The sequence below is a fragment of the Mastacembelus armatus genome, chromosome 13 (assembly GCF_900324485.2).
Source record: "Mastacembelus armatus chromosome 13, fMasArm1.2, whole genome shotgun sequence".
NCBI classification, from domain to species: domain Eukaryota; kingdom Metazoa; phylum Chordata; class Actinopteri; order Synbranchiformes; family Mastacembelidae; genus Mastacembelus; species Mastacembelus armatus.
Genome location: NC_046645.1, coordinates 23,130,479 through 23,155,767, shown reverse-complemented (window position 1 = coordinate 23,155,767; position 25,289 = coordinate 23,130,479). Strand labels below are relative to the sequence as shown.

The window sequence follows — 25,289 nt, the reverse complement described above, 5'->3', positions numbered from 1 at the left end:
TTAACTTACCAGACAAGACAGCTCCTATTATTTTCTATTATTCTCCAGTGTCTACCTGCATCAACTGCAGCACAGCAGTGAAACATCTGTTTCTCTCCAGACATCTTCATAGTCTCAGGTCTTATTCACACCTCATGCAGGCCTATTTTCAGCTTCATCTTCAGCACTTATCACAGGTCACATGTTTCTTGTTTTTGCATGAGAAGATTTGATGTAAATTGTTGTTCTGCCTCTGCATGGTTTTAAGTGAACATGGTTTGGTTTTGTTGTAGCGCTTCTAGCTGCACTTTTCAAACATGGATCCCTATAGGTCACAACTTGAAATGGCTGAAAATACTGTGGCACGTGTCCCTGCATGAAGATGTTGTAATGGACAGTACAGCAATTTCACAGGTTAGTGCCCCCTTATCCGACTGAAAGTGTGTTTAAATAGCTGTTTTTGGTCAGATGGAAAGTCTAAAGTCTGCTGAGCCTTAATGGCACACAGTAATGTTAAGGGAAGGGGTCATGCTGAATAGATGCTGAATCCCATCCAGTTCCAGACAGTCTGACCTCTGATGTCTGGGTGGTGGAAATGAGAGGATCAGTGTAGATGAAACATGCGTTTCTTCCCCTTTTACTGTAATATGAGAATCAGATACGTAATAAAAATTAGACTAACTGAATGAGCATCAGTCTCTCTCTCCTGCACCGTGTCCAACTGTAATTTAAGTGGAAATTCTGGTATTTTATAAATTTTAGAGAAGGGCAGACATAGCAGCAGGACCAGCTGTCACTCAACAACCTCTCCTGCTAACCTGTGGCTGACATTAATCGCTTCATGTTTTTATTTCTACCTTTCTCTATCACATGAGCTCAGCTCCCATGAAGCCTGTGGCTAGAGCCTGTGCAGCAGAGTTTGACTGAAATCACAAAGCCATGGAGCTCCCAATGGTGAAAGGCACATGTCACATCTTTGATGACAAACATCAGAGCTCAGCTCAGACCCTCATGACCCCTCACTGTGCCTCCACCTGCTGCTCAGTATGGCTGTCTGTGGACTTCCGCAAACTGCACTCTCAGATAACAGCATCATCTCAATGATTGACTGTGATTATGCTAGGACAAAACTTGCATCTACTTTGTTTGAAAGGGCTGAAGAATCCACCACCACAGCTGACAAAAGCACAGATATGATCAGGCCTGGACACAGCAGCACAGTAAACGCTTTGTACTTGTAAAGCAGGATGTGAAAGATGCATCGATGTGAGGCTCCAGGAGGGAGAAGACAGGCAAATGAAACTGCTAGGTGATCAGCAGAGATAACCATGTATTCAAATCTAGAACTCAGCTTGATATCAGCCTGCTACAGTTCAGCCTCTCATCACCAAATATAACCCCAAAACACAGTGGTCAGGACTGAAAACACTCCAAAAAACAAACAAATAAACAAAACACAACAATGGCAATGAGGAAAAATGGAAAAATGGAAAATGCAGGAGGAGCTGCAAAGAAAATGAATGACAACAACCTAATCCGAATGTGATTAAATAATGAAGATCAGTTTCTTTAGTGTATGTATATTTTCTATGCACAGAAAAAGAAAATATATCCACCCTGTATATCCAAGCTATGGTCAGCTTCATTAAACTAGCCAATCCAAAATAAGACAGCACTGCAAGCAGCCCTGAGAAGATAAAGTGACATTTGTATATAACACATCCAATCAGGATGGTTTGCACAGTCATACCATATTTAAGGGAAACGAGCTGTAAAATATTTTCCTTCTACCAAATTATCGTCTATTTTTGTATATTTCTAAACACATCTCTGTTATTCTGGCAAAGTAAATATAAATCTCAGTTTTGTTTGTTTGTTTGTTTCCTTTTTTCTAAACATTTCAGCTGTGTGGCAGTGCTGGGCTTCATGTTTTCTCTTGTGTCTGGTGAAGTGAGATGAGAAGCAGCTCACCATTGTTGCAGTACTGTAGCAGCAGGTTGGTGCTGTCATACAGGCTCCCACACGAAGCTATCCCCTCCGACATCCTCCCCTCTTTCCTTCTTCCTTCTCTCTGGCCAGCTCTTCCTCCTCTCGGTCGAGTCCTCTGTCCTTTTTTAAATCCTCTCCGTTTGTGCTTCACGCCGTCGGCCCTTCCTGCCTCCGTAACATTCATCAGCACACACACACACCTTTACCTGTCTGAGCTCCCTTCACTGTCAGCGTCAAGCCATCCGCTACCAACAAATCACACTTTTACTGTGTGCTGTCAAAATAAAAGACTGATGTTCACCCACCTGCAGTTCATAGATTGTGTTTGGTGTGGAAGAATCTTAAGTTGTCGTATTTTATTTCAACAACAATTCAGTCACATGTGGCATTTGCAAACCTATTTGACAAATAATTTAGTCTATCACATTTCAATTGGCCCAAACGATGCCCCTCACTATTCTTTCCTTTTAAGGCCTTTTCTCCTAATCAGTGATTTTCTGAAGATTTTATATTCTAACAGCTCAATTACACGTGGTCTGTATTGTATTTATAATTTAATTAAAAGTTCCCCATTTATCCCAACCAGATTAAATCAATGTAGGCTACTATTTAAAATCACGCATATTCTTCTGTTTTAAACAATCTTCCAGTTATACCTAAATATTAAAATGTGAAGCTATTTTTGGTTACACACAGACGTCACATTACAGCAAACGGTTAATTCTTTTTGGAGAAGCAGGATCATTAACATGCTTTTATTTTGAAGAGAAACCCGCCCGTTTCCCGGTGATAAACTACCATTATTGTTGCCAACTGCACAAATGATCTGCGCATGTTTCTGCCCCGTGTACCGCTGTTACTATAGCAACAGCCTCCGGTGATGATCAGGTTTGAACAAACAACAAGCTTTGAGTTGTAAAGAAACGTCGAACATCCGACTGCAGCTTAGGTTTCTGCACAGAGAAGGCGATGCTCACTGTTGCCTTGCTGAATTATTAATCGGTGCGCCGTACCTGACGCACGTGTGGTAAATTAATGCCGAGGATTCGATGAGCAAAGTGATTTTACAAACAAAACCTGCTGATACCTGCTGAAAGGCATCACCAATAGTCACTTCAAATTATGTTTAGTCCCCCTGCAAATGATAAAAGTCAAACAATCCAATTTCAATTATAATTATTAGTCTATTTCATTTGACTGGGTGCCAAACTTTTAGTGCTTCAATTTAGGTTTTATTTCGAAAGTATTGACCGGATGTACAACTATGTTGTCATGTCTGACTTTATATCTTGGTTTGTTGTAGTTCCTCACTGTGACAAGGTGGCAGTAACCCGTCAGAGATAATCACGATCACAGCTATACTGTTCCATATTCACACAGTCTGATCCGGTTCAAAAACTAACAAACGCCAAACGCCGAGTTTTGTGCTATTTTTGGATGTTTTGATAAAAATCTAAAACCAAACAGTGAATCTTAAACTACATGTAATGCGCATGCTCCACCAACGTAGCTTTGTTATTGTCACGTGACTGCTGACGAGACGCTGTCAAGTTTTGCGGAGTATCTTCTAGTAGCTGCTAGAAATGATGAAATATCACGAAATGTTCTGTGCTGCCTTGTGAGTAGAGTTAGTACAACTGAAATATCGACCTGTGTGCGAGAGTTGAATCATTTGAAACTGTCTGGCGAGTTTTAAACAGCAAAGGAACATTAAGGTTTGCGCTGAATTATCGAATTAGCCCCAAAACGAGGAAGTCCCGACTGAGCAAACAGTAAGTTTATTAAAAGTTTTAACGTGGCGGTTAAAGTTTTTGACACAATTTGGTGTCATGCTTTTGCAAATATTTATACAATTCTTAACTCTCGCTAGCCTTATTTGCAGCTATTTCCACTGTATCAGTTGCATTGAAAGTTTACTAATGCTAATGCTAAGACTTAGCATTAGTAACGTTACAGACGCTTAGGATGCTAACCAATAAAGTCCATTAGCAGATATATTTAGCTTTGTCTTTTTCTTAAAGTAGTGATTAGGGCACAACCTGACCCCTGTGTGTGTGGAGCTCACTCTTAATAAACTCTGTTTACTCTTTGGCTCCTTCCAGGCTTTATTTTCTGGTACAGCACCAAAAATAACTGAAAAATAATCTCACAAGTTGTCTCCTCAGGACTCTTTCCTCATGATGCGGAACCGTCAGCGGTCATCCCAGCTGGGCCTGCTGCTCCTGGCCTCCCAGGTGTTTCAGGTGGGTCTGGACAACATCCCACCTGTCACCCTGGCTGTCCTGGCTCTCAACGTGTACCTTTACCTCTTTCCTGCAGCTCCACTTTTGCAGGTAACTCACAAATAAAGCATTGGTAATACAGACAGAGTTTATTTTTTAGATGGTAGTAAATATATGTAGTGTAAAATTATTTTTCTGACTGACAAAAGTAGTACTTGAACCATCTTTTTCCTTCTAATATTCCAAGCTGATATTAATACTAATGCGACTGCTACCATCTATCACCTCCTTAGGCCTGTGTGAGTGTCCAGCAGGCATACTGGTATAAAGAATGGCATCGCCTTCTGCTGTCCCCTCTGCACCATGCAGATGATTTTCACCTCTACTTCAACATGGTATCCTTCATCTGGAAAGGTATCAGGCTGGAGCGACAGCTGGGTGGGGCCTGGTTCCTGTACTTGCTGTCAGTCTTCTCTCTGCTTACTGGTCTAGTCTACCTGGTGCTGGAGGCAGTGTTAACCGAGCTCACGCAGGACATGTCCTACAGCATGAGCTGTGCTGTTGGCTTCTCAGGTATAGACTAAGTTTGGATTAATCAAATTCTCCTCATGCAACTTGGAAAAATTTGCATCTAAACAGATAATGTATGATCTATGTCTTCACCACACAAACTGCAGCGTTTTTTTTATATTCTGGTCTTGCCAACATTTCAAGACTATCCACTTGTCTTAATCTTTGTTAATATGACTGTTTGTAGGTGTCCTGTTTGCCCTGAAGGTGCTCAGTAACTATTACCACCCAGGAGGTGTGACCTACGTGATGGGTTTTCCTGTGTCTAATCGCTATGCTAGCTGGGTAGAACTAGTGCTGATTCACATAACAACTCCTGGGTGAGTTACGGTCAGAAATGTTCTTAACATCACTATCCAGTTATACTGCATATTTACCAGTGAATTTACTTGATGCCACACGGAAGTACTAGCACTGCTGATGCAACAAGTCCACTTGTTATCTAAATATTTGCTTTTCTATGTGAGAAGCCCATTGGAGACACCTCTACAGTTGTCAGTACTCTCCACTACTTGTGAAGAGGGTCCAATTGCAGACCTCATTTGCAATTAGATCCTTCTCCAACTTGTAGAAAGGCTTTCCATTTCCCACATAATCATAAAATGCAGCAGGTATGGGGAAGGCAAGGAAGCTGACTTCAACTTTTGTCACAAACTCTGGTGAGAACTGGTTGAGGCCAGTCATCTGCCTCTGTGCATGACGGGAAGTCTCCTGGCAGTCAAGTCTAAACTTAAAAGTAGAGAATGTTTGCTTTTGAAAAATAAGTCTCTAAACTTTTGTGACTTCCATTTTCCTCCACTGAATGATGTACCTAGCAGTTTCCACATGATAACACACTTTTTAACTATTATTGAAGGATGCCTGTTACTGCCTGTTGTCTCCAGTATCCACTAGATGGTAGTATTTCATTAGCTCAGAGCTAATTAGTGTTCTGCTTCTTCAGGACCTCTTTTGTTGGTCACCTGGCAGGTATCCTGGTGGGTCTGCTCTACACTGCTGGGCCTCTGAAGACCATCATGAAGAAATGTGCAGGTCTGATTATTTTTTTTAAGAGTTATTTATCAGTACAGTAACATGACATGCATATGTCGGAGCAAATGATAGAATGAACCTGACACTGCAGACAGTTTTGAGTTCATGTGCAGATCTGTGTCATATACAAAGCTAAATACACATGAAAAACATTCTTTGTTTGTGTGTATTTTCAACAGGGTTTGTGACATCGAATGGCTATAGCTCCTCAGGCTCATCAGGTACAGTATCAAACCTTACATTGAAACAGATCCTTCTAACAGGTATTTGTTATATGGTCAAATCCTAATAAATCTTATTCCTCAGTGCGTCAGACCTCGATTGTTGTCCACAAACAGAACAGGTAGACATATCGCTACAGTGGTGTCATATTCCTTCATTCTCATGAACACACACACTGTGGTTTAGTTTTACTCAGTAACACACGCACCTTCCTGCTGCTGTAAATACTCACTGACACACCCACTGTGGATTCATTCTCGTATTAAAATTGTTGCCAGCAAAAACACTTACACCTGTTTGCTGAAAACTACACTTAAATTAAATTTAAAAAATGAAACAATGTTTACCTATATTAAAGAACAGCAATGGATTTAGGACTGAGTGCCACAAACAGGGTGGGAGAATCAGAAGGACTTACATTAACACATTGTTGGTTTGGTCTTTATATGAGATGTGATGAAAATAAGAAAACCGTAGAATATTCCAACCTTAACCTTTAACATCTTTCTTTCTAAAACCGACATGCTTGCACATGACTTGTGTGTGCAGGCTACAGTGGCACTGGTGGAGATTACTCTGGATACCATCAGTATCCACCAGGCTACACAACAAATCATTCAGCATCTTATACCGGTGGGCTGACAGAGGAAGAGCAGTTGGAGACAGCCATCAGGAACAGTCTGAATGACAGAGGTAAGACAAGAGAGAGACAGTATAGAGTGTCCTAAAACCACTCCAGGTTTGAGTCGGCTCAAAGTCCAGAAGAGTATAAACATCTCATAACATTCTGATTTGTAGGACCATCCAGTCATAGAGGCGCTCCTCCTCCTTATGGTTTCCACCTCTCTGGGGACATGGGAGCTGATGAAATCAGGTGGAGGAGACTAAGGAGGTTTGACAGCTGAAGTGCCAGGCAGCGGGATGGGTGAGGGGGGAGAGAAGAAGGTGACAAGATAGCAGAAATTTCAACTGACTTTTGACGCAGATTCTACAGGCTAAACCGGAGCACCCTGAATGATTAGGTGTGGCCACACAGGCTGGCACATTAAACAGTTGTTTTATAGTCTGGTCCTTTGTTTGAACATGCCTCTGAACATTGCTGAGAGTTAATCTTCACTATGGAAAGCTACTTTAATGTGTAATAACTGGAGTTCATATGAGCGGATTAGGTTTTGGTGTGTCTTACACACTGAGGTTGTTTTCTGATTCGCAGCTTGTACAAATTAAAGTGAAAGTTAAAGAATTTTTCTAATATTTCTCAGCCAGTTTTTTGTTGTTACTCTTCTTAAATGTGTAAAACCAAATCTAGACATGGTATTAAATACTGTAAAGATCTTCAAATCCCATTTTTAAATTTGGATAATCAATTTGTGTGTGTTTTTTTCTTTTTACTCCATGTAGACCACATACTTTCCTAGTTAAAAATATTGTAATACAATCTAATGCAGTGGTTTTTGATCTACACTGACCTCTGATGGTTTGGATGTTGAAAGATGTTAAAATCTTTTTCTGGTCCCACTGATGGAATTAAGTTTTTTTTCACATAAGGAAGCTAATGAAACCAAATTGAACCTTGAAGTGGGGCGTCATTTCAAATCTCAGTTAAGCTTTACTGCTATTACTAAACTACAAAGAGCAACATTGAGAAAGTGGGCTAAGTTCTGGCAGAAATTATGCTGAAGTTCAAATTGTTAGGATATTGCAAATGAAAATAAGTTGTTTTTTGTTTTGTTCCATGACATGTTTAATATCAATTGGCCAGTATTGTCAGAATTCTCCTCAGGAGAGGAGCTTGATAGCTAAAGGTTTCTGTTTTGGAAACTCTGGGAACCACAAGTAGACCTGCACTCTGAGAGCGAAGTGGTCTATTTGGATAATGTGGTACTATGAGGTCTTTAAGGTATGAAGGAGCTTGATCATGAAGGGATTTGTATGTGAGGAGAAGTAATGAGTTACAGCCTTGAGCCTAGCCTTGAGGTAACAAATGCATGGACTAGTTTTTCCGCATCATTTTGAGACAGGATGTTCCTAATTTTGACAGTGTTGTAGTGAAAGTAGGCAGTTCTAGAGACTTGTTTTATGTGTGAGTTAAAGGACATGTCCTGGTCAAAAATAACTCCAAGGTTTTTCACGGTAGTGCTGTAGACCAAAGCCATGCCATCTAAAGTGGATATATTGTTAGAAAAGCTATTTCTGAGGTGTTAAGCCCAAATACAATAACTTCTGTTTTCTCTGAACTTAGATTGACACAAGCAAAAACCCACATTGTGCCTTTAAGTTGTGGCTTTCTTTATGCCGTTATAAATATTCTTATTTCACGAGGCCCAGTAGTTATGTGTAACTGTATGTCCGTAATAAATGTTCTTTTAAATACAAAAATGAATGCTCATGTACCTGGAATTGGAGATGCCCAGCATAGTTGAATATCACATAAATGATAGAATAATTTTCTCAGGCAGTAATAATTGAGGTTGTATACTTCTAGAAAACGCATTCATTTTTTAACATCTCCAACATCATACTATAGACTTTCTAAAAAGTCTCCATGTGGGAATGACACTGTAAGCAAAGTTACAAAAGCACCATCTAAGAAGTCCATACTGGCTTTGATTCTCTCAGAGCCTTGAGGCATGATGGGAAGTAGGACAGTTTAATTTAGAGCCAAGAAACCCAACGAGCCACACATCACCTCACATGGGTCTGAAACTACGGTGCAGCGGATATGATCTAACTGTACATCCCAGTCCCCAACATGGTGTCTCAAACAGGGACAAGGGTTGAAAAGGTTGTTAAATATCCAGACTTGGCGTCACAGTAGGTGGAAATGTGACTTTTCTGACATCAGATAGGCTTAACAGCTTGCACAGCTTGATGTTGCATGCTGCCATGGGGAGTGTGGGAGCTGAGTGGAGTACAGGGACCTGGCAGAACATGAATGGAGGTGAAGAGAAATGGGAAGGATGACAGGATGGGGACGGGGATGACACACCTCACAGCAGATTCTGTCGTTGAGATCTGTGTGTGTCTGTAGCATGGGTGTGCATCAAAGATGATTCTTGGCATGTTGTTGGGTTTTTAAAATGTTTTTTTCCTCTTTCTGTAGTGTCAGAAATGTTGTGTCTCAGTTCGTCATCTCACTGAACACCTCTGATTTCATTGAGTGGTTTTGTGAAGACTCCACCTGCTCTGACTCTGTCACTGAGCATTAGAGACAACTGAGAAATGCTGCACTCCTGCTTCATGCATGGAGACTGAGTTCAGTTGATCATTTAGGTTGGTGAGCCAGCTCAATAGTTATCATTCAGCCACAGGTTTCTGGTTCTGGACTAAATGGATTTGTTTGGTTTGTGCAGCATTTCACCGGTCAGACTTAAATCTTTACACACTGTTCAACTAAAAGTGATGCCACAAAAATATTCATGAGGTATTTTTCCCATTCTTTGAAGAAGCCAGTCCATCAACAGGAAAACAATATATAATATTTCTTTTACTTAAACTGAAGTTACTGGTAACTCGCGACACAGTTATTTTTTTATTGTAGCTCTGTACTCTCACTCCAGTACTTGATGATGACTTTTATGTTCTAAAACTGAAACCACTCATTGACTCGGAGTTAGTGCCAGTAGTTAGAGAAATATGCCACCATGGCAGAAAAGTTAAAAACTGGAAGGCTGAAAAAAATCATTTCCCACGTTAAAGACCATAAAAAGTCATTTTATAGGGAACTATACGCTGGGCTACAATTTGTTAGGGTTATGACGTTAATCCTTCCAACACTGACGCTACTGGTAACCCAGCACACATGACAGGGCTCTGTTTCAAACAGAGGCATGTAGGTCGGCTGAAAAAGATGTACTGAGTAACCTAAAATACCCTTCAGCTCTGAATGAGCTTAGCAGAGGCCTGCCATCCCACTTCTATGTGGTGCATACCCACTCTGATCCCCTGGAAAATAAAACACACCCTCCACTCAATCCAACGTGAAGGTCAGTCTGTCTTCTTATCAGCCAAAGCCAGCTGAGATCACAACAGACTCCATGTTTCATAAATGAAACAAGCTTTTGGTAAAAGACAGAGTAATGAAACACTTCTTTTTTTTCTACCATAGTGTCATAATTAACTTCATCATACTCAAATCCTGCTCTGCAACTCAAAGTCTCGTGGAGAATGGTATTAACTTATACAGAGGTATAAGCCCAGGGCTAAGTTTCAGCATAGCTTTATCACTCATGTGCCAGAGTTATATGCTGCTGTTGATGACTAAAGAAACTTGCCACACTATTTATAGGATAATCTCACAAATCACCCCCCCCCAATCACTCCCAGACCGACCTCACCCTCCCACTTATAATTATCCTGCCGACTTTGTTCTCCACTCTCCCTGTTCTTCGCTGCACCGCAGTAGAACTTAATGGAGCTTCCTGTTTCATAATCAAAGGCCCTGTACGCCAACACAGGTATTTTCACTTATTCTTGTTGATTAGATATCTGCTCCAATCAGCCGTAATAACCAGGTTCACTACACTAATAACAGTCATAGAGGTGTAAGTTGTCCTGCATTAAGACGTTCCGCAGACCCATTAGACAAACACATTGCCTGCACACTGAAAAAAGATAGCATAAGCTCAAAAGATTCATTGAAATCCGTATAGTCCATGTGCAAAATGTGAAGCAATGTAAACAAATGTGACAAAAAGTGAATGTTTAGGTCAAAAGACCTTTGTTAGCACAACATATCATAAAATCATTAGGTGAAAAGACCAAGTGTCAATAATATATGTATTTACTACATGTCTTGACAGATCATTACCACTGCTACACCACTTTCATTTGCCAGAACAGCTTTTTTCTCTTAAGCATCCAGAAGTAGCGATTTGTGTTTCAGTATTTTGTGGTAATAGGAACACACAAGGACAATGAGTGATAAAGTAGAATAAAATCAAATCTGAAACTAAATGAACAGCACACTATGTAAATATAGAGCTCAATAATATGTGTTAGCAAAGCATTAAGTTGAAAATCAACGTTAGAGATCTTTGACAAACGATTGTTATTGTTGGTCTTAATTTGGCATTTGTGTTCTGCAATTACTTGTTAATCATCAGCCAGCGTACACACTAATACAGTATATCTGCAGTAAAGCAGTATCTGCACATATTTTGACATTTTGACCTGATTGGTTTATCTGTGTAGCTGCTGTTACCATCTATCTCTTTAACCACTGTCTGTGGATAAAGTGCACTATAGGAGAGTAGTAGTGATAGAATGGTTTGTTTGCCTGAGAAGATCATAATGAAATATTAAATTAATTATAAAAGGGGGGCATTGTCAAAATAATGTTTGTTTTTAGGTCAGGGTGGGGTTAAGGGTGTTTCCTTTGCTGCAATAGCAGAATGGTTTGTTTGCCTGATAAGATCATAATTAAATATTAAGTATTTAAACAAAAAACAATTTGATCAAATGTGTTTGAAGAAGAACTAGGGTTCTTCTTGGTCTGAGCTGACATTTCTCACCATTGAGACATCATGCTGCTGCAAGCACTAATACATATGATGTTCAAGTACCACATTACTACAGTGCTGAATGAATGAATGATAATGCATGCATAATCAAACTACAACATTGCTGCTGAATTGGTGAAACACAAAGGCCAAACTAGGATGGAACCCTGAGAGAGGCGCTTATGTACATCAAGGCAAGTTTATTTGTATAGCACAATTCATAAGCAGAGTAATTCAAAGTGCTTTAGAGAAAAAAAGAAGTTAAAAGTACATAGGTAAGAACTAAAATAAAAATAGTAAAAAAGATTTCCACCTCAAAAAAAAAAGATCTTAAATTAAAAGAGAATGAGTGCATATATGCAGAGCTAAAAAGAAAAGTTTTTAACTTGGACTTAAACATTGTCAGAGATGAGGCTTGTCTAACATCATCAGGAAGACTTCCAGATTTTTGTTGCATGAAACTGAAACGCTGCTTCTGCCTGTTTAGTCCTGACTCTGGGCATGAGCAGGCCTGTCCCTGATGTTCTCAGAGTTCGAGATGGTTCATATGACATGCACAATACACATGTCAGAGATGTACTGTGGTGCTGAGCCATGAAGAGACTTCTACACAAGCAGGGCTGATTTAAAGTCTCTGAGAGACAGGAAGCCAGTTCAGAGATCTGAGAACAGGAGTAATGTGGTTGTACTTCCTGGTTCTATACACCTCAAATAAAGTGACAATGTCCAAATTTCTGCTGAAAAATATTGTCATTTTATGGTTTTTACCTGTATTATTATTATCAAACACCTTCAATATAGTGACAATGTCAAAACCGTTGCAGGAAAATACAATTACTTTTCAGATTTTTACTGATTTATTAGGGTTACACACCTTCAATAAAGTGGCAATATCCAAAGTTCTGCTAAAAAATTAATTTACAGTTCTCCTGAATTATTATTATTATTAGCAAAAATCTTAAAAAAAGTCACAATGCTTGACGTTCTGCAGGACCACACCTTTATTTTACAGATTTTTACAAATTTATTAGGAATATACACCTTCAATAAAGTGACAATGCTCAAGGTTCTGCTGAAAAATATTTAAATCAGCCCTGCTTGTGTAGAAGTCTCTTCATGGCTCAGCACCACAGTACATCTCTGACATGTGTATTGTGCATGTCATATGAACCATCTCGAACTCTGAGAACATCAGGGACAGGCCTGCTCATGCCCAGAGTCAGGACTAAACAGGCAGAAGCAGCGTTTCAGTTTCATGCAACAAAAATCTGGAATAGTCTTCCTGATGATGTTAGACAAGCCTCATCTCTGACAATGTTTAAGTCCAAGCTAAAAACTTTTCTTTTTAGCTCTGCATATATGCACTCATTCTCTTTTAAGATCTTTTTTTTATTTATTTATTTTATTTAAAATCTTTGGGAGGTAGTGTGTGAGGTTGTCTGTCTTTGTGTGTCTCTATGTGGCCCTGTGATGGACTGGTGACCTGTCCAGGGTGGACCCCTGCCTTTCACCCAGAGAGAGCTGGGATAGGCTCCAGCAGATCCCTGTGACCCTGGTTAAGGAATAAGTGGGTATAGAAAATGGATGGATGGATGGATCTTAGGGAGGTGGAAATCTTTTTTACTATTTTTATTTTAGTTCTTACCTATGTACTTTTAACTTCTTTTTTTTCTCTAAAGCACTTTGAATTACTCTGCTTATGAATTGTGCTATACAAATAAACTTGCCTTGCCTTGATGTACATAAGCGCCTCTCTCAGGGTTCCATCCTAGTTTGGCCTTTGTGTTTCACCAGTTCAGCAGCAATGTTGTAGTTTGATTATGCATGCATTATCATTCATTCATTCAGCACTGTAGTAATGTGGTACTTGAACATCATATGTATTAGTGCTTGCAGCAGCATGATGTCTCAATGGTGAGAAATGTCAGCTCAGACCAAGAAGAACCCTAGTTCTTCTTCAAACACATTTGATCAAATTGTTTTTTGTTTAAATACTTAATATTTAATTATGATCTTATCAGGCAAACAAACCATTCTGCTATTGCAGCAAAGGAAACACCCTTAACCCCACCCTGACCTAAAAACAAACATTATTTTGACAATGCCCCCCTTTTATAATTAATTTAATATTTAATTATGATCTTCTCAGGCAAACAAACCATTCTATCACTACTACTCTCCTATAGTGCACTTTATCCACAGACAGCGGTTAAAGAGATAGATGGTAACAGCAGCTACACAGATAAACCAATCAGGTCAAAATATGTGCAGATACTACTTTAGTAGTTTGATTATGCATGTATTATCATTCATTTCAGCACTGTAGTAATGTGGTACTTGAACATCATACAGTATCTCACAGAAGTGAGTACACCCCTCATATTTTTGTAAATAGTTTATATCTTTTCATGTGACAACACTGAAGAAATGACATTTTGCTACAATGTAAAGTAGTGAGTGTACAGCTTGTAAAACAATGTAAATTTGCTGTCCCCTCAAAATAACTCAACACACACCCATTAATGTCTAAACCGCTGGCAACAAAAGTGAGTACACCCCTAAGTGAAAATGTCCAACTGTAGCTCCCCAGGCCCAGATCTGGCAGTTTTAGAGTATGGCCACTATAGCTTCTCAATAATACACACCTGTTGGGGAGTTAAAGCTAAAGTTAATGCAGTAAGTGATAATAGCATTGCATGAGGACACAGCATATAGCCAACAATTAGGAGTTAAATTAGCACTGAGCACTTATTCTTAAATGTGTACATCTATTGTATGACTGGAAAATATTGTGATTTATTAAAAATTTTAAAAAAAAAACATGTTTTAATGGTAAAATGATAAGATAAAGTGCATGAATAGGTTAAGAGTAATCAAAATTAATGAATTAATTACACATATTCGGCAAGTAAAATGTCTTTTCAGTTCTTTTGACCGTTCAGTTTCTATGTAGAACAAATTCTGATCTGATTACATAATTGCCAACACATACTGTAAGTTTGCTGTATCTGACTGAATGTGGATAGGGTATTTGTGGACAATTAGATTTCATTAGGATCTCTGTGATTCTCAATTTGGTTTACTACGCTATCTAAATAAGGTGACATGACTAACAGATTCAAGCAAAAAACCAAAAAGCATAAATAACATTTTTACATCCATGTCCAGAATCTGGAAATCATATTCGTTTTTGAACATTTTCAATTTGCTTAACACCACATAAAGTTATTTTCCACTCTAATGTAAGACAAATTTTAATATCTCCACCTGTCAGCATACTCAAGTATATGCCCACCTCGCCTCCATCAGCGCTCCTCTTGTTTGCCTGTGGTTGGGTTATCATGGAGTTGAGGCAAATTTGTCATCAACATGGTGAATGCTGTAAGCCGTCTCATGCAATGCAAAATTATATAGATACACAAATACAAAATATAACATAAACACTTATGGTGTGCCACAAAGTCAATGATGGTTTAAGTGTTAAATTACACATAAATGAGAAATTAATGAGATTTACCTTAAAATTACAGAGAAAAATCTTTGATGTTTATTATGGACATAAACATTTATATAATGTTGTCATGACTGGCAACTTGACTTCCATCCATCCATCCTCTTCCGCTTATCCGGGACTGGGTCGCGGGGGCAGTAGCCTAATCAGGGATATCCAGACTTCCTTCTCCCTGGACCCTTCCTCCAGCTCATCCGGGGGGACACCGAGGTGGTCCCAGGCCAGCCGGGAGACATAGTCCCTCCAGCATGTCCTGGGTCTTCCCCGGGGCCTCCTCCCGGTGGGACATGCCCAGAACACCTCCCCAGGGAGGCACCCAGAAGGCATCCGAAACAGATGCCCAAGCCACCTCAACTGACTCCTCTCGATGTGGAGTAGCAGCGGCTCTACTCCGAGCTCCTCCTGGGTGACCGAGATCCATACCCTATCTTTAAGGGAGCACCCGGCCACCCTGCGGAGGAAGCTCATTTCAGCCGCTTGTATCTGAGATCTTGTCCTTTCGGTCATGACCCAAAGCTCATGAACATAGGTGAGAATAGGAACGTAGATTGACCGGTAAATCGAGAGCTTCGCCTTCCAGCTTAGCTTAACTTAACTTGACTTCCTGTTCCACGCTTTTAGTTTGAAGAACCATACAAGATCTGATTTCCTACTGTCTACTCTCTACTCTTAAGTAATTAATTTCATCTGTGTTCTGTTCTCTGCTCACCGTTTATATACCCTCTCTCAGCCACAGACAAAGTGCCAGGTTGTCTGTTAAACCTCTGCCAATCCTGCCCACGACTTACTGATTTTGCCTGCATCCACGCAATCTGGTTTATGGAAGCTGCCAATCACAGACCCTCTCGTCTTGTTCCGCTGCGCTAAGCTAAATAACCTTACCCTTTTCGTTCACGGAAGGAATGTTTTTGCCCAAGAAGAGTTTTTGTCAGGATTCGGGAAGTATTGTTTATTTTTAGGACCAATGATGGTGCCCATCTGGCACTCAAGGTTCAGGTCAAAACTTTATTAACTGGGCAAGACAAAAAGGCAAGAAACAGACACAAGGCTAGACAGGTACAGATCAAGGCAGGGAAGCACATGGACATGAAACAAGAACATAGGACAAAGACATGGACACAAGGGAGTCAAGGCATGAAGTAGTCTGAGTCACACACACCTGGGGAGATGCACCAGACCACACAGACACAAGAACACAAGAACAGGGAGTCAAGGCATGGAGCAGTCTGGGTCACACACACTTGGGGAGACGCACTAGACCACACAGACACAAGAACACAAGAACAGGGAGTCAAGGCATGAAGTAGTCTGGGTCACACACACCTGGGAAGACGCACCAGACCGCATAGACACATGAACATGAGATTGAAACAAGGCATGAACAAAAGAGAGCTAGACAGGGACACAAGACATGGGGAAAAGGACCAGAAAACACATACGAAAGGAGGCAGATAATTTAACTTAAACGTGGGACAACAAAAGGCAGTCCATGATCAAAATCCAAAAAGAAGAGGAAACAAAGCAGACTTGAGGCGTGGTGAAATCAGGAATTCTAGGCTTACAGCATAAGGGTATAAACAGACAACCTGACAACTAAAACGTGGTTGAACAAAGGTATATAAAGGAAAGGAACAAAACAAGACACAGGTGAAAATAACTAATTAGGTCAACATAAAGAGAACAGAATAAAACAAAAACCAGTTCCTGTCAGGATCCAAAATAATACAAAATACAAAACAAAAGAAACAGGAAAGTCACAAAAATGCCTTGTTCCTGACAGTTTTCTGTTGTTTCAATTTGCACGACAACCAGAGGACCCATGTCATGTCTGTTCATTCCCTGCTTATGTTTTTGGAGGACGGATTTTGTTTGTACCAAGTTGAGAGACCAAGAATACCATGCCAAGCCTTGTTCTATGATTGAAGAAGAGACGTGTTTTTCTTGTTTAGTACCAAGCCAAGATTACCAGGCCAAGCCTTGTTCCATGATTGAAGAAGAGACGTGTTTTTCTTGTTTAGTACCAAGCCAAGATTACCAGGCCAAGCCTTGTTCCATGATTGAAGAAGAGACGTGTTTTTCTTGTTTAGTACCAAGCCAAGAAAACCATGCCAAGCCTTGTTCCGTGATTGAAGAAGAGAAGTGTTTTTCTGTTTAGAAACATGTTAAGAATACCAAGCCAAGCCTTGTTCCATGATTGAAAATAAGTGTTTGTGCTGTTTAATAACAAGCTTAGAATACCATGCCAAGCCTTGTTCCGTGACTGAAGACAAGTGTTCTTCTGTTTAGAAACATGTTAAGAATACCATGCCAAGTTATGTACCTTGTTTCTTGTTTTCATAATTAGAGAAAAGGATTTTTGCTCAAGAGGATTTTGTATATTTGATTATGTAATACTCAGCAAAGGATCTGAGACCCTTGGGTTTCCTTAGTTGCAATTTCGCCTGGGTAAGAAGGTGTGTTTGCACCATGTTTCCCTCCTAGGACACTTAACATACCTGGCTGTTAGGGGAAAACAGAGGTTATAATAACAAGAAGGCTCTTCACTGAGTTGTCAAATCAGATATCCAGGACCCTCTGACCAAGGAAACCCAAACCGCTAGATATTGCTTTGCGGAAACCACCCGGACTCAACTCATCTGTCACGATTACCCCGGCATTACCGGGTTCTGGCCTCGACAGCAATCATTCCCACGAGAGACTTCGTCCCATTAACTGGTCATCCACTCATTGCTTTCAACCTCATTGTCAAGAAGAAATAAAATAAGTCTTTTATATCTGAGTTGTGGTGTTGGCAGTTAATTGGTCCTCATTCCCCTCAAATCACGACAGTACAACCTGGCCAGTAGACACCATGCCTCACCCACTCAGTCACCAAGGTGCCCTGTTATTTAGTCTAGCATTTAACTCCATAAGGAAAAACTTAGCAATATTGCCAATTTTGTAGATCATGTCTCTGTCCAACTGACCCCAATATCTCTGCCTAAAGATAAAGATTGAGTTGACTAGGTTTCTAATCACCTAGACAGACCAGATTTAGCCTATCAAGATGTTTTCCTGAAGGAGCAGAAGAGACCAATCCCAACCCGTCCAACAGCACAGATCGTAGCCCCATTTTGTATCAGCCTCAAACTGTTTAACGATGGGAGGGAATTTTGTAGATTCCCCCTTTGATACTCCAGCTCCTGATAAGTCTCATGACCCAAAGGGGGACCAAGTAGACCACCTCACTTTTTTTTGCAACCAAGCCCGGAAGTACGATAGAAGATACTCTGCGGAACACTATCCGGATGATTATTTGGAGGATGACGATAATCTGGATGAATTCTTGGATGACCCAACAACACACATTCCGATTATGAGTTTTGGAGGTCATTTTATAGAAACTCCTTTTTATCGATTCCCATCTGCTACACCATTCAGTTCACTGTCCAGTAATCCAGACCAGTTAGAAGAACAGTATTTCAATGAAGCCAACTGGAAGAGTCCGACTGAGAAACAGTCGATGAAAAGGAGGACCGGGAAACGCTCGACGAAGATGAGGACCTCTTCACAGAACACAGTCGGAATCCTTACTATGGAACCAGACTCGCCATAAAATCAGGAGCGTTGGCTCGGAGGAGTCTGCCGCGGAACAAACAGCCGGCTTTCCCTCAACCTCAACCGACGTTCCCTACTTACTGGTCCAGATCTGAGTCCCAGTCGACAGAGTCCCTTCTTCGCTGCCCAGCGTCCGGAACCTCAGTGCGCCGACATGGCCGTCCACGCCGAGGGTAAGCCCGTTCCTGTCTAGCCCGTTCCTGCCCAGCCTGTTCCAGTCCCTCTACATCAAGGCAAGGATGCTCACGCCGAGGTCCAGTCACTGGTTCCAGAACCACCTGTGCCGCAGAAACTCGAGCTTCCATCACAGCCACCAGAGCTCCACCTCCCACAGTCACAGCCTCCAATCTCCCAGGCAGTCCCTCCGGAATTACAACCTGCAATTTCACAAGCCAGCCTCCCCGTCTCGCACTTCCGCAGTTTAACCGATCAAGGCCTCCGACACACCAGAAGAGTTGGGAGGCTCAACTATTAAGGATTTTTGCAGAGGTTGCCCAGAATCAAGATAACTACACCCAGGTCATTTCCACATGTGAATCCCTACGAAGGGAGTTGTTATGTTCTCGGCCTAAGAACTGTGAAGATATCCTGCCTCACGTCGTTTTAACATTATCATCAATCATATCCTAAGTGATGGATTGTGAGAAACAATCGCTCCCACTGAATCTTGTCTTCCCCAGATTCTTAGATCACCAAGTCCCCGGCATTTCGCCACAGTCTCTCTCTCCACAGCCTCCAGTGCCACCGCTACCAGAGTTTCCAGGGCTATCAAAGTTTCTCCAGCCACCAGAGTTTTCCCAGTCACCTGAATTTCCAGAGCTACCAGAGTTTCCAGGGCTATCAGAGTTTCTCCAATTACCAGAGTGTCCACAGCCACCAGAGTGTCCACAGCCGCCGCCACCAGAGTCCGAGCCACAGCTACCAGAGTTTCGACAGATACCGGTACAGCAGGATCTGGTTTCCTACTGTCTACTCTCTACTCTTGATTAAGTAATTGATTTCACTTGTGTTCTGTTCTCTGCTCACCGTTTATATATCCTCAGTCACAGACAAAGTGCCAGGTTGTCTGTTAATCCTCTGCCAATCCTGCCCACGACTTACTGAGTTTTCCTGCATCCACGCAAACTGGTTTATGGAAGCTGCCGATCACAGACACTCTTGTCTTGTTCCGCTAAGGTAAGTACCCTTACCATTTTCATTCACGGAAGGAATGTTTTTGCCCAAGAAAAGTTTTCTGTTGTTTCGATTTGCACGACAACCAGAGGACGCATGTCAAGCGTCTGACACCACGTAAGGCACGCAAACCGGATGTTCCGACTCAAGGGCGGGACAATTAACCTTATTGGTTAATATGAGATCACACACCAAATAACATCATTGGTTGCTCATAATGTCACTAAAACACAATGCAGCTATTTCACTGAGGCTTTTACCATATTTTAACACTATTTTTACTATCTTTACTAACACTATGTTTTAATGAACTTGTTTTTTTATTTGTATTTACTAGTCTTTAACCAAGGTTTTATCTGTTTCTTTTTAGCACTGGGTTACACAAGGATAGCTAGGCAAAACAAAGTAACCGAGAGACACACACAATCATTAAACTGATTGCACCCCTACAGTCAGCCTCTGAGTTCTTACTCTATTCCAGGGGTGCAATGTAGTTCAGCTTGCCTGCTTCAACATGAACTGTCGGCCACTTAACTAGCTCCTCTAGAACAACTTTAAGGGTTGACAAGAGCCTTTGAGACTATCACGTTCACCCCTTCAAAGAATGTCAAGTCAGTCTACTCTAACTCTTCTTTTTTACCCAGTTATCTTCTGTGCTGCTGTCCCAGAATCTCTCCCTCTTACATTTCTCTGCCTTCTCCTGCAGCATGTCTCTCTTTGCTGCTTGAGAAATTTTTCTCCCTTTGAATTTTGATTCCTCCCCAGTGCCTATGCTCTCCTCCTGCCTTTTCAAAAACTCTTTTCCCTTTTTTCCCTGTATGTTTGTGTCTCACTGATGCACTCTCTCCTTTTCTTCCTTGATGTTTCTTTCTGTTTGTCTCTTGATTTGTCTCACACAATCTGAAGCTGGTTCTGATCTCCGCATGTCTCATTTTCAGTCCTTCCCTCTCTCTCTCTTACACACACAGAGTGTCTGTTTCCTCCTGGGTTGCCTGCACATCAGAATTGGCATGTCTCTCAGTAAGCTGCAGTTACTGAGCTCCTTGATTCATCCTAGCTATCTGGGTCACCCATTTCTGCACAAACTCACACATTTTCAGGCTGTGAAATGAAGAACTGGAAAGTGTTTGACCACATCAGTTCAAACATATATCAACATGTGATTCCTCACAATGTAGATGTGTACATCTAGCCTTTGCACCTTCAGCAAGGACATATGGTCCACCGCATAGCAACAGTTCTACATGAAGAACAATCCTAACACAAACTCTGCCAGAATAAACAATTTACCAGTTCCCTCTACTCTTAAACACAGTCATACACTCAGATCACTGCAGTGGCCAGGATGACTCTTCACCAACATGAAGTATGCATAAATAAAATCCAGCAATAAACTGGAACACAGGACTGACTATGGGCATTTTGCTTTACAGTGATCACATGCAGTGAAATACTGATTTGGTTTTAATCGAAAGTCTTAATACGTAAAAGTGAGTTTTTTTTAATTTTTATTTTACTGCATCACAATTCAGTTTCACAGAGTGGAAAAACAAAACCTCATTAACTCAGGTACTATACAAAAGTATGGTTTTGGGGCATAGTGAACATTTTGTGCAGCTTCAGATGGGAATTATGAACTTTTATATCCATCTGACATCTGAGTCACATTCAAGTAAGCAACCCAGTATATTTGAGCATTTAAAATGCAATGAACTCATAAAATATTATGCATTATGACAGCTGAAACTACCCAGCAGCACACAATAGTTCAACATTGCCTGCAGTTACAACATTAAAATGCTTCTTATGTTTTAATACACCCCATAATTTAACAATTCACTGCTTCACAGAAAGTATACTTCCCTGTTAATCTTTGCATGCTGTGCTTAAAACATTTAAGTATTGCTTGATTTTACTTGTAATAGCGTGTTTTTATATTTTGATGTTGACACTATTAAAATAAGACAGACCTTGGGTGACAAAGAGAAACAGCTGGGTGTCATAAAACAGATGTTTTGGATTCCCTGCAGGTGAAACCGATGTGATTTATCCCGATATGTGAAGGAATTCATTTAAGAGGATTTAATATTATTGAAAGCAGAATTAGGTTTCTGTCTACACTGGCTTTGTGAGGTTAATGACATGTCTGAACATCGGCCCACTGTGCTGACTTCTTTTGTGATTGGAATGACAGAAATTAACTCTGAAATTCATTTTCAGCTTTTGGGATTAAAAGAAAATCCTGCCGAAGGACTCCTGCTGGACTCAAGCCCCCCACTGTGGGAGCCATTGACAAATATTTCCATGTCCTGTAATAGCAGAGTTGCCAGCGAGCAGACAAGCCACACAACCCTACCCTGCTGTGAAATAAAACGCCACCGGGATCCAGTCCACGTTTTTTTTTCCTGTGGCCTTATCAGGCGTTGTGTTGGTTATAAAATATAATTAGAGAAAATTACAGGGTGCACAAGATGGGCGTAAACAACATGGGCGTATAAAAATAACAGGAAACACTGGCATGTGCTGGTGAATGAGGGAAATGTGAAGATAAACGAGAACTCAGGACGCATTGCTGTGGTGCTGCTGCTGCGTTCCCGGAGCATCCGTACCTTCACCGGGGGATGCTGCATCTCTAGAAGCGCCGCTCTCTACCCACAACCCAGTCTCAGCTGCACCTCACCACGATTATGACAGCGTGTGACCGGAGAAGGCGATGCGCAGAGAGGGTTTCTGGGAGCACAAAGGCTGACTGGATGTTTGGAGGCTTTCACTGAGCATCTGCGAGGATTTTTCTGCGCGCATTCCTCCTCGGTGGCATCGCTGCTGACTTCTTTTAGAGGGACAGGAGGGAAACACACAGCCTTGATCAGTGTTCAGTTATTTTGAGTCTGTTCTTCGGGCTCAACATATGCTGCTGTCTTTGTCTTACATCCTTCATGTGTGGTTTTAAAATCAGGCTGGAGGTGGCGGTGACACGGATGAAAGCCGATGGACAGGTGCCCCAAATTTCTACAGAAAGGGGGTGCAACGTAAAATAACCCCGGTGCCAAATGGTAAGAAAATAGGTTTATGACCATGCAGGAGTCAGTGCAGGGGCTCAGCATTGCACTAACATTTCTGTGCTGTTTCTCTGTAAGGTCTGCTGAATTAGCCCCGCAGCTTACCGCACATCGCAAACCAAGGGAACCCTGAATTTGTCACACGTACGGCTTCTCCGGAGACTGTCCCCGCTCCTGTCCTCTGTCCGCCACTGGGAGCCCGGACACCGGCGACTTTTTAATGGCTTTTGTGTTCAGAAGATGGAAGGTCTTACTGGTGCTAAATGCGCTTGCTGTTGCGGGGTTCTTGACTTTTTGGGTCAAGTGCAACACACGCAGCATCCAAGCCGCCGGTCCGGAGGCTCAGGCGGACGGGCGGAGGCCCTGGGGCAACGGGACGGCACAGGGGCCCAGCATCAGCCATGACGGCCTACTGAAGAGGCTCAACTCGCTGGAGGATGTGGTGTACAGGCAGTTGAACGGTAAAGAGCAGTGTAATATTTAAGCTGAGATAACACGTTAACCTGATTTCCCCAATGATTCCCCAAAAGAAGTAAAAGTCGATGCTGTCCGACCTGTCTTGGCTTTCTCTTGGGGCCCTGACACAAAAATGTGTGAACGTAATGAGGGACTCTGAAGAAGTCTATAAACGTACCTGTCTCACAAGGAGCCAAATCATGGGGGCCTTTCACAGCCTGAAGACACCTGTCACATTATTTAGTTTTTAAGCATAATATATAATAATTATAATGCACCTTTACTGACTTTAGAGTCAAATTCTAAGTCACTTTACTGACCTTTTGAGGAAAATGTCATCAGCTAGGCATATTAAGAATATGCAATAGTTATCCTTGGCAGCTGGATAGCAAAGGTCAACTATAAAATGTTAATTTTATTCATTTTTAAATATCTGCTGTGTAAGTGTCAAGGTTGTGTATAAATGTGTGAGGTAAATGGATTAGGCATGTTTATTAGTAATTTGTAATTAGTAATTTGCAATAATGGAAATTATCCAGAATTTAGGGAAAAAGAACAGAATTTTAACTTTGCTTTATCATCTATTTATAAAGTTTCCCCCCTAATTCCAAACAGCTTTCACAGTGCATGACTGCTTCCCAACAGATTTGATTCTATTATCCTGTATGTACTGGTTTATTTTGACTCAGGTAGGTAGTGAGGTCCAACTTCAGAGCAGGAACTTTTAGAGATTCAGTTCCTTCAGCAGGATGTTTGCCAACACAGAGGCTTAAAGACAGCTTGTCACACTGAAAGATATAACTACTTGAATCACTGCCTCCCGCAACTACCCCAAGCCACACATTTAATCTGTAATTCGAAACAATGAAGGCCTTCATTTATTCATTAGCAGCGTGCAGCCAATTTTTTATTTTCAATTATCAGAAAAAGTGTGTATTTGGATGTGTTTTAAGTCTCTAGGTCTGGAAAAACTATAGACAGTTAAGTGTAGGATCCCCTCGATTCAACCTATTCTACACATCCCTGTTTGTAAAATTCATCCTCACATTGGGCTTGTGCTGAATCTGTGCCAGCATTTGTCTAAATGTGAGTTCAGCTCCGAAGTTCACCTGTTCTGACAGCCAGGGACTACACACTGTATGTTCATGTGAGGTTGGAGCTGTGATGGGGAGTCAGGCTATCAGCTGGAAGCCACACAGAGCATTACTAGGAGAGGGACTCAGCCACACTAAAAGATCCTGACATGTAATCTTCTTCTGTTTGCCTTGCCCAGGTCTGTCCAAATCCCTGGGCCTGATTGAGGGCCTCGGGGGTCGGGGTAAAGGCGGCCTCCCTGCCACGCTGTTACCAGCCGAGGAGAGTGATGCTAAACACCAGAGGGACAAGTATGGCTACAACGCTTACCTCAGTGACACAATCTCTCTGGATCGAACAATACCAGACTACAGGCCCAGCAAGTGAGTACATTTTCCCCTAGTAGCATCTTATCATACTAATGAGTTTGGTTTTGATTGAGATCTGTCTCTGAGATTCTTGCTACCACCCAATCAAGTGGAGATGGATGGAATGAAGTTTATAATGCTGTGTAAGTTCAGCATTAATGTCTTCTCCAGAAACTGTGTTCAAGGACTGTGGGTAAAGGGAGACTTTGTTGATTTTTGTCCAGACTCTAATCGTTTATGTTTATATCAAGGGATGGCAGTAAACCTTCCCCTGTATGACCTCTTTGTAAACTTTGTAAACTCTTCCAAAACCAAAGGAAAAGTATAAATTCCATGGGAACTCCAACCTGGACCATGTGATGACATATACAAACATTTTTCAATGATAAGCAGCATCTAAAAAAAAGAAAATTCATTGGAACGATGCATCCTTGGCAGATTTTGAGAATAAGACGTCCCTTTTCACTCTTTTTGTCTAGTGATAGGGTATTAATAACATTTTTTGCTGTTTGCTGTATTAAATGATCATTGATGTT

The 25,289-nt window shown here is 41.2% G+C and overlaps 2 protein-coding genes across 5 annotated transcripts in view; both read left to right on the top strand.

Moving 5' to 3' along the window:
* Positions 1–3,477: 3,477 nt before the first annotated feature.
* rhbdd1 (rhomboid domain containing 1) lies at positions 3,478–7,381 on the top strand. Of its 3 annotated transcripts, none has more exons than XM_026299256.2 (8): positions 3,478–3,740; positions 4,134–4,301; positions 4,484–4,763; positions 4,948–5,080; positions 5,704–5,792; positions 5,972–6,013; positions 6,564–6,707; positions 6,813–7,381. In XM_026299256.2, exons 2-8 carry the CDS (start codon positions 4,146–4,148, stop codon positions 6,917–6,919), a joined length of 951 nt encoding a protein of 316 aa, XP_026155041.1. In that variant the 5' UTR covers positions 3,478–3,740; positions 4,134–4,145; the 3' UTR covers positions 6,920–7,381. The 3 variants fall into 3 exon arrangements, with proteins under 3 accessions (XP_026155041.1, XP_026155039.1, XP_026155040.1); XM_026299254.2 differs by having other exon boundaries at positions 5,972–6,055; XM_026299255.1 differs by having other exon boundaries at positions 3,494–3,586; positions 5,972–6,055.
* Positions 7,382–22,309: 14,928 nt separating this feature from the next.
* galnt17 (polypeptide N-acetylgalactosaminyltransferase 17) overlaps positions 22,310–25,289 on the top strand; it is a 30,214-nt gene continuing 27,234 nt past the window's right edge. Inside the window, exons 1-3 of one of the 2 annotated variants that reach the window (XM_026298470.2) lie at positions 22,310–22,849; positions 22,934–23,316; positions 24,585–24,768. In XM_026298470.2, the coding sequence (XP_026154255.1) occupies positions 23,076–23,316; positions 24,585–24,768 (425 nt within the window). In that variant the 5' untranslated portion in view covers positions 22,310–22,849; positions 22,934–23,075. Of the gene's footprint in view, positions 22,850–22,933; positions 23,317–24,584; positions 24,769–25,289 lie in introns of those variants that run through there. The other variant, XM_026298471.1, reaches the window with a different exon arrangement.